This window comes from Anolis carolinensis, chromosome 6 (assembly GCF_035594765.1).
Source record: "Anolis carolinensis isolate JA03-04 chromosome 6, rAnoCar3.1.pri, whole genome shotgun sequence".
NCBI lineage: Eukaryota > Metazoa > Chordata > Lepidosauria > Squamata > Dactyloidae > Anolis > Anolis carolinensis.
In genome coordinates this window covers 50,070,468-50,083,860 of record NC_085846.1, presented here as the reverse complement: position 1 = coordinate 50,083,860, position 13,393 = coordinate 50,070,468, and the positions used below count along the sequence as shown (strand labels likewise).

The window sequence follows — 13,393 nt, the reverse complement described above, 5'->3', positions numbered from 1 at the left end:
AACCCATACCCAACCCAGAGCTACACAGGCTCAAAGACCTACCCTCGCCCTGGAGAGCAGCGGACGGTATTTATACATGGCTCTCATGTCTGCTTTCAACCTTCTCTTCGGCAGGTAAACAGACCCAACACTTTAAGATGCTCCTCAGAGGGATTATTCATCCTTTTAGTTGCCCTCTTTCTCTGGACACCTCCCACCTCAGACTAATTATTATTACAACAATGGTAGAGTCTTGCTTATCCGTCCTCTGCTTATCTGACATATCGTATTAACCGACGGCATCATGTGGCCAATTGGAAACATTGCACTCTTTGAAATGTGCTCCATTCAATCCAGGGCGAGAGCAAGAGGCTCTCTTTCCTGTGCAGAAAAAATTCTTCCTTTTTCCTTTCATTTTCCCCAGCATCATGATCTTTTCCAAGCTTTCCTGTCTTCTCATTATGTGGCCAAAATATTTCAGCTTTGCCTCTAATATCCTTCCCTCCAGTGAACAGCCGGGCATTATTTCCTGGAGTATGGACTGGTTGGATCTTCTTGCGGTCCAAGACACACTCAGGATTTTCCTCCAACACCACACTTCAAAAGCGTCTATCTTCCTTCGCTCAGCTTTCCTTATGGTCCAGCTCTCACATCCATAGGTTACTATGGGAAATACTATTGCTTTAACTATGCGGACCTTCGTTGCCAGTGTGATGTCTCTGCTCTTCACTATTTTGTCAAGGTTGGCCATTGCTCTCCTCCCAAGAAGTAGATGTCTTCTGACTTCCTGGCTGCAATCTGTGTCTGCAGTGATCTTCGACCTAGAAATATAAAGTCTGTCACTGCCTCCATGTTTTCTCCCTCTATTTGCCAGTTATCAATCAGTCTGGTTGCCATAATCTTGGCTTTCTTGACGTTTAACTGCAACCCAGCTTTTGCACTTTCTTTTTTCACCTTGGTGATAAGGCTCCTCGGCTCCTCCTCACTTTCAGCCATCAGAGTGGTATCATCTGCATATCTAAGGTTGTTAATGTTTCTTCCAGAAATTTTAACTCCAGCCTCGGATTCATCAAGCCCCGTACATCTCATGATGTATTTTGCATACAAGTTGAATAGATAGAGAGTATACAGCCCTGCCTTACTCCTTTCCCAATCTTGAACCAGTCCGTTCCCGAGCCTAGCTTCCCCTTTTTTCTTGAGTTTGCATCGCCTCCTTTCTGCTTTTAGCACCATTTCACAAAGAGCAAAGACCCGGTTTGAAGGCGCACACCATTTGGGACTTTGTTTTAAAGGCTTGGTTGTTCCAGGAGGAGGTCTGTCTGCACCTTCAACCTCTGATTGATGGATAATTTTTTAGGGTTTTCATAGGCAAGGAATACCCAGAGGTGGTTTGGCCAGTTCCTTTCTCTGAAAGACTGCCTACACTGTGTTGTCGAATGCCTTCATGCCTGGAATCACTGGGTTGCTGTGAGTTTTCCGGGCTGCATGGCCATGTTCCAGAAGCATTCTTTCCTGTCTACGTGTCTACCTGTATACCTATCTATTTATGAACCTGTCTTCCTGTCTATCTACATACCTATCTATCAACCTGTAGACACCCTGCCTCCATGCTTACAGGAGAACATCTATTTATCTATCGATCAATCTACCTGTCTGTCTGTCTATCTATCCCTCTCTCTTTACCAACCTACCTATCTATCTACCTGCAGACACCTTGCCTCTCTCCAAGCTCACAGGACAAGAAGATAAATAGATAGATACGTAAGTCTACCTGTATACTTATCCATCTATCTATCTATCTATCTATCTATCTATCTATCTATCTATCTCTGGAGATATCTTGCCTCTCTCCATGCTCACAGGAGAACATCTATCTACCTACCTACCTATCTATCTACCTGCTTGTCTGTCTGTCTATCCATGTCTGTCTGTCTATCCATCCTGCTTGTCTGTCTGTCTATCCTGGCTACCTGCAGACACCTTGCCTCTCTCCATGCTCACAAGAGAAAAGCAAAGTGGCTACAGTTTGGCAGATCAGAAGCTCCTTCAGAGCCCCAGTAGAGCCAGTGAACCATTTTAAGGAGCAGAGTCAAGCTTTGAAAGACTTGATGGAAAGAACTACAATTCTGTTTCGCAAAGTTGGATAGATCTATCTATCTATCTATTTTTGTATCTATGTCCCTGCAGACACCTTCTCTCCATGCTTATAGGAAAAGAACAAAGTAGCAGTCGTTTAGCAGATTCTATGATGATGATGATGAAGAAGACGACGACGATGATGATGATAATGATACCAATAAAGCATATGCTGGGTGGCCTTCTGTCAGGAGGGCTCTGATGCAGATAGAAGGGGGTTGGACTAAATTGCCTTTGGGGGTCCCTTCAACGTACAGGCTTTCCTTGGCCTCCATTGCATGTCATACAATGCATCTGGTTGGATCGGCCTCCCCCCAGCTGTGCTTTTGGAAGAGATCCATCTGCTCTCTTATTTCCCACCCCCCCACCCCCAAGCGGATTCAAGGAAAGGAGAGAGAGAGAAATTGAGAAGGAAAGAAAGAGAGGAAAGGTAGGTAGGTAGGTAGGTAAGAGAGAGATCCAGCCTTATGGCCACTCTCCTCTTCATTGCAAGACTCCCTCCAAAGCACCATCCCTGCGGCTCCTCCTTAATATTTATTTTATTTATTGAATGTCTATTTCCATTTTCCTGAATATAATCTCTTGCACTTATTATTAATAATATTACTATATTATTATTATCAACACAACGACGTTGTATGGCACAGCAAACAAGATAGATATGCTGGATTTCGTTTCGCAAAACCACAAGTCGAACACTTCCCAAGTGTCTAGGACTGTGTGATGTATTTTCTGATGATGCGTGCAGATCCCAGTAGGGTGGCCTTTTGCAGTTGGCAGATGGTGATTTTGTCAATGTCTATTGTTTCCAAATGCCGGCTGAGATCTTTTGGCACGGCACCCAGTGTGCCCATCACCACCGGAACCACCTGCACTGGTTTCTGCCAGAGTCTTTGAAGTTCAATCTTGAGGTCCTGATAGCGGCTGAGTTTTTCCTGTTGTTTTTCATCTATGCGACTGTCACCTGGGATGGCAACATCAATGATCCAAACCTTGTTCTTTTCCACAACTGTGATGTCTGGTGTGTTGTGTTCCAGAACTTTGTCAGTCTGGATTCGGAAGTCCCACAGTATCTTTGCGTGCTCATTTTCCAATACTTTTGCAGGTATGTGATCCCACCAGTTCTTTGCTGCTGGGAGGTGGTACTTGAGGCATAAGTTCCAATGAATCATTTGGGCCACATAGTTGTGTCTCTGTTTGTAGTCTGTCTGTGCGATTTTCTTACAGCAGCTGAGGATATGATCAATGGTTTCGTCAGCTTCCTTGCACAGTCTGCATTTTGGGTCATCAGCTGATTTTTCAATCTTGGCTTTAATTGCATTTGTTCTGATGGCTTGCTCCTGGACTGCAAGGATCAGGCCTTCTGTCTCCTTCTTCAGGGTCCCATTCGTGAGCCAGAGCCAGGTCTTCTCCTTATCAGCTTTTCCTTCAATTTTGTCAAGGAACTTTCCATGCAGTGTTTTGTTGTGCCAGCTGTCAGCTCTAGTTTGTAGTGCGGTTTTCTTGTACTGGTTTTTTTTCTGCTGTGTTTTGAGGAGTTTCTGATTTTTGACTTCAATCAAAGCAGGTTCTTCACTTTGCTTATTATTATTATTATTATTATTATTATTATTATTATTATTATTATTATTATTACCTCGCATGCCAATCTCTTGCATTTTATATTTAATATTATTATTATATAAGATATTATTATTATCATTATTAATTCCTTCCGGGCCAGTCTCTTGCATTTAATATTTATAATTATTTATATTATTATTATATTTTTTAAAAAATATAGTAATATATTATTATTTGATACACAACAAGATGAGTACACAGCAAACACGATCCCTATGCTGGCTGTTGCATTGGATCACACGTCAGTCACTTCCCAAGTGTCTAGGACTGTGTGATATATAATATTATTACTATTATTATTATTTCCTTCCATGCTAATCTCTTGCATTTCATATTTATTATTATTATAGATCTAAACACCGATTGCTTCTCACAAGGACAATTATATGTTGCATGTTCAAGTGTAGGCAAATCAAACAATCTATATCAACAGTGACGAACAACAAGAAATACTGTTTACCCACAAGCATTAAGAAATAACATATATTAGAAACCAGCACTTTCTCATTACTTTATTTTCCATATCACCATGCTGCACCACAGCAACACATGGCCGGGTACAGCCAGTGTGTGTGTGTGTGTGTGTGTGTGTGTGTGTGTGTGTATGTGTGTGTGTGTGTGTGTGTGTGTGTGTGTATGTGTATGTGTGTGTGTGTGTATATATATATATATATATATATATATATATATATATATATATATATATTTTCTTAGCAATATCTGTAACATCATATAATCCGAAGCAGGTCACAAACTGCAAGGAATTCTTTTCAGAGGAATACTTCAAGGCAGATTTGTATGTCGCCCAAATAAGACGGCTAGAAATTAAAAGAAGCACATCACAGTACTCTTACCTTTCTCTTCTTAGGATAGAGCTATTACTGGAAAATGTACATGCAGCTTTAAAAGGTCGCTGGCAAGAGGGACTTGACTGTACATCAGACATCAACAAAGCAGGATCAGGGCTTGTTGGATGGTCAGATACAACAACAGAGTGGTTGAGGCCTTCCATATAATCCTGAGGGTCTGCAGAAATGAAACAACTCTCATAAGGTCCTTAAAACTCTATTCAAAGTAAGATATACTGGATGTTTAAAAAATGATGGACCCCATTTCAAAGCAGTATATTTCATGATGGCAACATGTTAAAATTACACAAATGTTACAAATGGTTTAATGAGTTGTGAAGTTTTACTAACCAAAACATAGTTGAAATGTACACTACAACACAATTATGGGTTCAGTCTTGCAGAATTACAGAACACAAAATGTCTGTTGCAGGGTCATTATCTTGCAAATGATGGAGGCAAGGTGCTATTTGTATGCTGGGGGAGAGGCAGCTAGCTGTAATAATTTTAAATCCTTTCAGACGCTAAGAATTTAATTCATGGTTGCAGAGATATAGCAATAACCAATCAGGTCCATCCTTCTGAAATACCGTGCATGCACACTGTTCCTTCAACTTGTTCAGATACGGTTTGCACAAGATCTATATGCACACTCCTGAATACATAGAGCCTTTGTACATGTAAATTGTAGCCTCTTAGCTATTGTAGTTTACCAAATGTGTAGCATATATAAGAACACTCACTGAAGGCATAGCTGAAAGGGTCAGGATTCAAACCCTTTAGCCCAGTGGTTCTCAACCTGTGGATCCCCAGATGTTTTGGCCCTCAACTCCTAGAAATCCTAATAGCTGGTAAACTGGCTGGGATTTCTGGGAGTTGTAGGCCAAAACACCCGGGGACCCACAGGCTGAGAACCACTGCTTTAGCCTAAGCAGATATTTATTTGTAGAGCTATGTTGAAGTTTTATGTCAATGTTTTTCTTACACTTCTATTCCTAAATTCCCATACAACTCTCTGTCCTTCAGATTTTCCAAACTTCTCTTACAAGACTTAACATTCCATATTTCACTGCATACGACTATTATGTGAGGATTTTTTGCAGTTACAGGGCTTCCCTTGGCTGGTAGATCAGGGAAATCCTGTAACTGGAAAGCTGCCCGCGCACCTGGAAGCAGTCAAGGGAAGCCCTGTAGCTCTCACACTTTCACCTTTTCCCGCGCCTGCCCCTGGAAGCTAGAAGTTTCCCTCGGCTGGGAAGCCCAGTAGCTCCAAGGGGTGGGCACTGGGTGCAACTATTATGTGATGGCAGCTATTATGCGATGAAATACGGTACTTAGGAAAACTGCCTGATGTTTTATTTTTACCATTAACACAATATGTGTCTAGAACTCTTGGGTGGAACTCTTTATTCCACTTTCTGTTCTTATTAATTTATCAAAAAGAGACTAATTATACTAATTAAACCAAGCAGGGTCTACTGTTTTAAATAGAAGTAGGTGCCTTTTAAGGAGGCAAACTTCTGAGAAAATAGCAGTTCATCTGCATACTTTCCCTCCTTAGTCTTCGCTAATGTTGCTTGGGATCAATTAATTCTTTCTACATCCATTTCTTAAAAACAGTCTCTGGCTAAATGTCTTGCATCCAAGCAGTTGTTAATTCAAGAAGGTAAGCTGACTTTATTCTTAAGGGAATTTCCTAAAGGAAATTTAGAAAATAATTTTTCATACATCAACTTCTATTTTCCTGATTCTCTAACTTATTTTTTTAATCCCGTTCTGCAAAATCTTTTACTTTTTCTTATACTTTTAAGTTCGGCTCCTGCTGTTTTATTTACTTTGTTCATTTGCACAATTAGTATTTTCAGTTCATCATTTATCAGTCTTAATTATCCAGCAACATCAGTCTGGAATTCTTGACTTACCCTATCTACTTGTCTATAAGTCTAGACATTTTAGTAAAAAATCAAGCCAAAAAACATGGGTCGACTTATGCGTAGGTCAAATTAAGTACTCAAGTCATTATCAAAAAGGAACTACAATGTTCCCTCACTACTTTGCGGTTCACTTCTTGCAGATTTGCTGTTTTGTGGTTTTTAATAAACTCTAAAAGACTATTATAAATCATAAAAAAATTACAATTTACAGCCTAAGGAAGGGAGGAAGGAGAAGCCAAAGGGAGAGAAAAGGAGCCCAAGCAGCAATGGGAGGAGGAGGAGGCGATTTATCAACACACAATTGATTGATAAAGACTTAAAATAGTGCACAACTACTAAAATAAAGTATAAATATTAAAATATTAGTGTCCCTACTTCGTGGATTTTCACTTATTGCGGGTGGTCCTGGAACCTAACCCCAGCGATAAGTGAGGGAACACTGTACAGGCAATTGAATTTATATGTAAGTCAGAATAGGTACATTTTAAGTGTAACACCAGCCAATACACACACACACACACACACACACACACAATCTTTGCATCCCTGTGGTATTTTTTGTTGGTATGTTTTGTTGAGTTTGCCTCTGCCACACACACAGACCACCACAGATCAATGAGGGAAGTGCTAATTAGTAAGCAATTAGACTTGTTAAGACCTCTTCAGAGGAAGAGGAGGAAAAAATTGAAGCAGAAACAGAGTCAGCCATATAGACATCACAGAAGTTTGCCAAGGTTTTTCAAATTACACAGACACTAAAGGACAAAATTATGAAATATGACCCTTGGTTGGAATGCAACATACGACTGGGTTATCTTCTGATCTTGGGGAATATATGGGATCACTGTGGGGTGGTCACTGCCAAAGGGGTTACGCCAAAGGGACATTGCCCCTTCAGCTACTTTGGGAGTGACAGCATGGCAAGGGCCTGTTCTGCATCTGCTTTATAGAAAAACTGTTTTTACAGACACTGCCCTATAAGACTAAACAGATGCACTATTCTGGGGAAAGAGTTCATAACAGGGTGTTGGTCATCCCCAAACTCTCTGATTCCAAATAAGCTGTATATCCATGGCAACAGTCTCCTTGGGTTATATATGTTGTTGCTAAAAAAAAGAATGGTAAAATGCCTATTGGGGATTTTATCCTGGATAAACATGTGGAACTGACATGTATTACAGAGACATGATTGAATGAGATGTTAAAGTTTGCCCATTAGAATCTTTATGCATCAACTGACAAGATCAGGGGGTTGGGAGGTGAAGTTGCAATGATCTATTGCAATAATATAGGCCGATTAGGCATCCTCTCTCTCAATCTGCAGGTATGGGTGTGTTTATTTGAATGTTGGTATATCTCTCATATATCTGTTCAACAGTCTCCCTTCCTAAATTCCCTGGGGTGGGTGGGGTCATAGTCCCCATGACTTGTGATGCTGAGAGTTTTCAATATCCATGTGGAGGCTACTCTGCTGGGCATGGTTTTAAGATTTCATGTCTGACATGACAATCCCTCCCTCCTATCTTTCCGTAGGAAAGTCAAAACTTGGTTGTGGGGCCAGGCTTTCGAATAACAATTAGCAGCACTAATTATTATTATGTATGCTGGAACTCAATTGGCAGACCCAGTCTTTTAGACTCAGAACATGCCCATCTGTATTTTATAAGTGTTTTTATGAATGTCTGATGTAATTTAATAATTTTTAATTGATTCACAATGTATTGTACAATTTTATATATGTGTTTTATTGTAAGCCGCCCTGAGTTCCCTATTAGGTGAGAAGAGCGGGATATAAATATTGTAATAAATAATAAATAAATAAATCATAGGTCTGTCCCAAATGGTGCCTGGCCCCACTCATGCTGCTGGGCACACTCAATTCCTTGTTTTCTATACAGGATGCTATGATGGTGATTTGGGAGTGGAGGAACGTTCTACTTTTCCATTGTCATGAACAGATAGATCACTTCTTGGTCAGCTTTGGGCTCACAGCTTCTGTAGAAAGCAGAGAACTCATTAAGATGGTCCACCCCATGGTTCAGAACAGATTCCTCATGGCTATTGTGGAGTTTCCTGCTGCCACGGCAATCCTGTTCAAGTCCTGATAGATCTCAGGAATGAGAAAATGAGACATGATTTCTCCAAAGCATTTCTTCCCATGAAGTGGAGCTAAACCGGACTCCTGTTTTTCTAAGGAGCTAGCAACAATGAAATGAGTGAGATTAACAACACTGGCAGAAAACTCAAAGTGAGTCCGACAAAAAACGCCTAGCTGTTCATTGTGTTGGCAATAAGACAAAAAGGCAGCTATCATTGCATCTTCACAATACTGTTCAATAGAACTGTTTTGAAGGATCTGTGATAATCTGTTTTAATCTGGAACAAAGGAATTTAAACCATTTACTGTAAAGAATCACAACTTTGCAAAGAAAATAGTTTGGATTTGTTCTGACTTGGATGTTTCAGTTGACACAAGCCTGGGGAATGTAACCTCTACATGTACAGTGTTGATGAATACTTTTCAATTTGTGCTGCCCATGGCTGTAGACATGATCCTTACAGAGGCAAGAGCCATCACATATGTACTAGCCTTGGTGGGCTATTATTCCAGGATCTGCAATCGGGGGGGGGGGGGGGGGGGAGAGAGAGAGAGAGAATATCCCTGTTTGTTCTGTTGGACTTCTCAGTAGGTTCCCATACAATCACCTACGGTATCTTTCTGGATTACCACGCTGGTGGTGGACCTTGGAGGTATTGTTTTACAGTGGTTTTCTCATTCCTATTCAGTTTCTGGACAACAGACTGAGGAGCCCCCATATGCTTTTGATACATCCCCTATGCTATTTCATAATACATGAAACTGTTAGGCAAGCTTGTTCAAACTTTTGGATCAGGTAGCACCAGTATTCCAATGATATCCAGCTCTATTATTCATTTTCACCTAATTCCAAAGGAATTTGTTTCTGTACTAAACCTGTGGCTGGTATCTGAATAAATTGAATACAAGACAGGCGTTTCTGGTCAGTTGAAATAGGGATTCAACCTGTGTTAAGTAGGGTTACACTCCCCCTGTAAAAGCAAGTTCACAATTCAATCATAGAACCTCGAAATTGGAAGAGATCACAAGGGCCATCCAGCCCCACACAGTGCAATGCAGGAACACACAGTCAACACACTTTCAACAGATGCCCATCCAGCTTCTTAAAAACCTCCAGAAAATGAGACTCCCCCACACTTTGAGGCAGCATGTGGAACAGCTTTTACTGTCAAAAAAATATTCCTAATGTTTAGTTGAAATCTCTTTTCCTACAGTTTGAATCCATTGTTTCATGCCGCAGTCTCTAGAACAGCAGAAAATAAACTTGCCCCCTATTCAATGTGACATTCTTTCAAATATTTAAACGGGGCTTTCATGTTCTCTTTCAACCTTCTCTTCTCCAAGCTAAACATACCCAGCTCTCTAAGCAGCTCCACATAGGTCTTGGCTTCCCAACCTTTGATCATTTTTGTCATGCTTCTCTGGGCACATTCCAGTTTCTTCATATTCTATTTGAATTGTGGTGCCCAGAATGGGCACCACAACTGTATTGTAGGTGAGATCTGACCATCATAGAATACAGCGGTACTACTATTACACTTCCATCTAGACACACATAGAATCACATTGGCTTTTTTTAGCTGCCACATCACACTGTTGACTCATGTTCAGTCTGTGGTCTGCTAAGACTCCTAAATCCCTTTCACATCTAGTGCTTTCAAACCAGATGTCACCCATCCTAAGTTTCTCATTGTTGACATTCATTCTGTTAGCTTTGGCCCAGCATTTTAATCTGGTAAAGTCATTGTGGATCCTGAGCCTGCCCTCTGGATATGAGCTATCTCTCCCAATTTGATAAGCCTGTCTTCTATTCCAACGTCAAAGTCATTGATAAAGATGTTGAACAACATTAAGCCTGGAGTCCCAGGTTTCAGTGCTGCCCAGCTGTACACTTGCATGGTTTCAGCCAGTGTGCCAATTACTTTTGTTTCTGAAGAGACAGGCTCTGGCTAGAGTAACACCTGCCTTAGTTACCTCTAGTTTTAAATGCTGTAATGCACTCTCTGTAGGGCTGTCTTTGAAAACTTCCCCAAAACAACTCTCTTGTTCAAGCACTGCACTGGCTGCACAATTTAAAATGATGGTGGTTACCTACAACACCCTATACAGCCTAGCTGTAGATCAGCTGAAGAATTACATTTCCCGTTATGAGCCCATTATAGCTCTAAGGCCTTTGGCTGTTGCTCCCAGATTTCAGAATGCATTCCCAAGAAGGCCAAGAGGGCTCCTTCCTTCTTCCACTAAGGATCAGTTTTTTAGAAACTGACTGAAATAGTCTTTTAATGGTGTGCTGTGTTGTTTTATTGTTTTGGCATGGTCTTTCAATGAATTGTACTGTTATAATTTCACAAATTTTAAATTGTATTTTAAATATATTTTTATTCCTTTATTGAAGTTTTATATAGATTTTAATTCACATTGTTTTAAAATTTTAGTTACAAATCAAGTCCGATTATGAAAATTTTCATCATCACAGTACATCATTTATCTTTAACTGATTATTTTCTCTGGCACTACTTTTTCTTGCTTCATGTATTCAAGTATTTAATAACCACCATAGCTACCACATGGGAAATGTTAAAATAGAAACTGCTCTGAGTTTGCATGTGAGAGACTTTATTACTCACTATTCTTATAATATACAAATACATGTTTGACATATATATACAATACAGGTCCTGCTTTGCTTGCTTACATTAAAATATATAATGTAGATCTATGAATAGTGATGGTAGAGCTGCTTTTTGAGAAGAGTACAGGCAGTCATTAGGTTACGAACAAGATAGGTTCTGTAGATTTGTTCTTAAGTTGAATTTGTATATAAGTAAGAACAGGCACATTTTAAAATGTAACACCATCCATACTAGCTGTGCTATGCGTTGCTGCGGCGTGGTCCTAAGTGGGTTTTTGTTTGTGGAGGCAAGTATGAATGTTGTAATTAGTCACCTTGATTAGCACTGAATGGCCTTATAGCTTCAAAGTCTGGTTGTTTCCTTTCTGAGGGAATCCTTTGTTGGGAGGTGTTAGCTGGCTCTGGTTGTTTCCTGTCTGGTATTCCCCTGTTTTCAGAGTGTTGTTCCATATTTACTGTCCTGGTTGTAGTGTTTTGTAATGCTGGGTGCCAGATTTTGTTCATTTTCATGGTTCACAGGAACCCAATAATCTTAAAGTGCTGGGTATAATTACCTGCAGAAGAGAAGGTTGAAAGGAGACATGACAGCCATGTATAAATACCGTCTGCTGCTCTCCCTCCTGAGAACAGTCCCTTTCAGCAATAGTACAGCCTTTTCTCTCTCTCCATAATGCAAACCCATCTTTTGGGTTTTCTTGGCAAAATGTATTCAGATGGGTTCGCCATTGCCTTCCTCTAAAGCGAAATACGGTCCACCCAAGGGCACCTAGGCGGAGTGGGGATTCAACTCTGGAATATGCTGCTTCCTCAAACCATGCAGTCTCCTTCTTGGGAGGTTTTCAAGCAGAGGGTGGATGGCCATCTGTTGGGAGTGCTTTGTGTTTCCCTGTATGGAGGCAGATGATTCGATTGGATGGCCCCGTTGGGGTCTCATCCAACTGTATGATTCTTAATTGGACACTTGAACCACAGTACCTTATTGTTATAAGACATTAAGACATTATACCAAGGAAGCTCCCTGGGGCTACAGTGAGCGGATAACCCCCCCCTGGCTGTCAGTCTGTTTCCAAGCACAATTCAAAATGCTAGTTATGACTTTTAAAGCCTTAGACTATTTGGCTGACCGCATTGCCTTGTACGAACCTGCCCTGGCCCTGAGATCTTCAGGAGAGGCTCTTCTCTCAGTCCCACCTCCATGTCAAGCTCAGTTGGTGGAACGAGAGAGAAGGCCTTCTCAGTGGCTGCCCCTCAACTCTGGAACTCCCTGCCCAGGGAAATAGGATGGCACCCTCCCTGCTGCCCTTCTGGTGGCAGGCTAAACCTTTTCATTCTGGCAGGCTTTTTCAGATGGAGGTATTAAGTGGGTGAGCCCCGGTGGCGAAGTACGTTAAGCTGCTGAACTTGCAGACCGAAAGGTCCCAGGTTCAAATCCCGGGAGCGGCTTGAGCGCCCGCTGTTAGCTCCAGCTCCTGCCAACCTAGTAGTTCAAAAATATGCCAATGTGAATAGATCAATAGGTACCACTCCGGCGGGAAGGTAACGGCGCTCCATGCAGTCATGCCGGCCATATGACCTTAGGTGTCTACGGACAATGCCGGCTCTTCGGCTTAGAAATGGAGATGAGCACCAACCCCCAGAGTCAAACATGACTGGACTTAATGTCAGGGGAAACCTTTACCTTTACTATTAAGTGGGTACTGTGGTTTTTAACTTTGTGTGTTTGAACAGTTTTGAACTGGGAATGTTTTAATACTGGTTATATTTAATCCTGTTTCCATGTTCCTGTATTTGTATATTTTTAAATGGTTATGCTGATGCTTTTATGTTAAGCTGCTTCGAGTCTCCTTTGGGGAGGAGATAAAGCGAGGTATAATTAAAGATAACAGAGGCTGGATGGCCATCTGTCAGAGGTGCTTTGATTGTGCATTTCCTGCAGGGCAGGGGGTTTGACTAGATGGACCACGTGGCCGTTTCCAACTACAGTAGAGTCTCACTTATCTAACATTCTGGATTATCCAACGCAGTCTGCCTTTTAGTAGTCAATGTTTTTGGAGTCAATCTTTTCAATACATTATGATATTTTGGTGCTAAATTCATAAATACAGTAATTACTACATAACATTGCTGTATATTGAACTGCTTT

At 41.0% G+C, this 13,393-nt stretch overlaps 1 protein-coding gene across 4 annotated transcripts in view; it reads right to left on the bottom strand.

Moving 5' to 3' along the window:
* The window catches only part of tns3 (tensin 3), a 32,918-nt gene that overhangs the window by 18,512 nt on the left and 1,013 nt on the right, over positions 1 to 13,393 (bottom strand). The window contains exons 2-3 of one of the 4 annotated variants that reach the window (XM_062957105.1): positions 11,805 to 12,136; positions 4,593 to 4,764 (exon numbers count right to left, since the gene is read on the bottom strand). In XM_062957105.1, coding sequence (XP_062813175.1) covers positions 4,593 to 4,750 — 158 coding nt within the window. In that variant the 5' untranslated portion in view covers positions 4,751 to 4,764; positions 11,805 to 12,136. Of the gene's footprint in view, positions 1 to 4,592; positions 4,765 to 8,510; positions 8,619 to 11,564; positions 12,137 to 13,393 lie in introns of those variants that run through there. The other 3 variants (XM_062957104.1, XM_062957106.1, XM_003222223.3) reach the window with 3 other exon arrangements.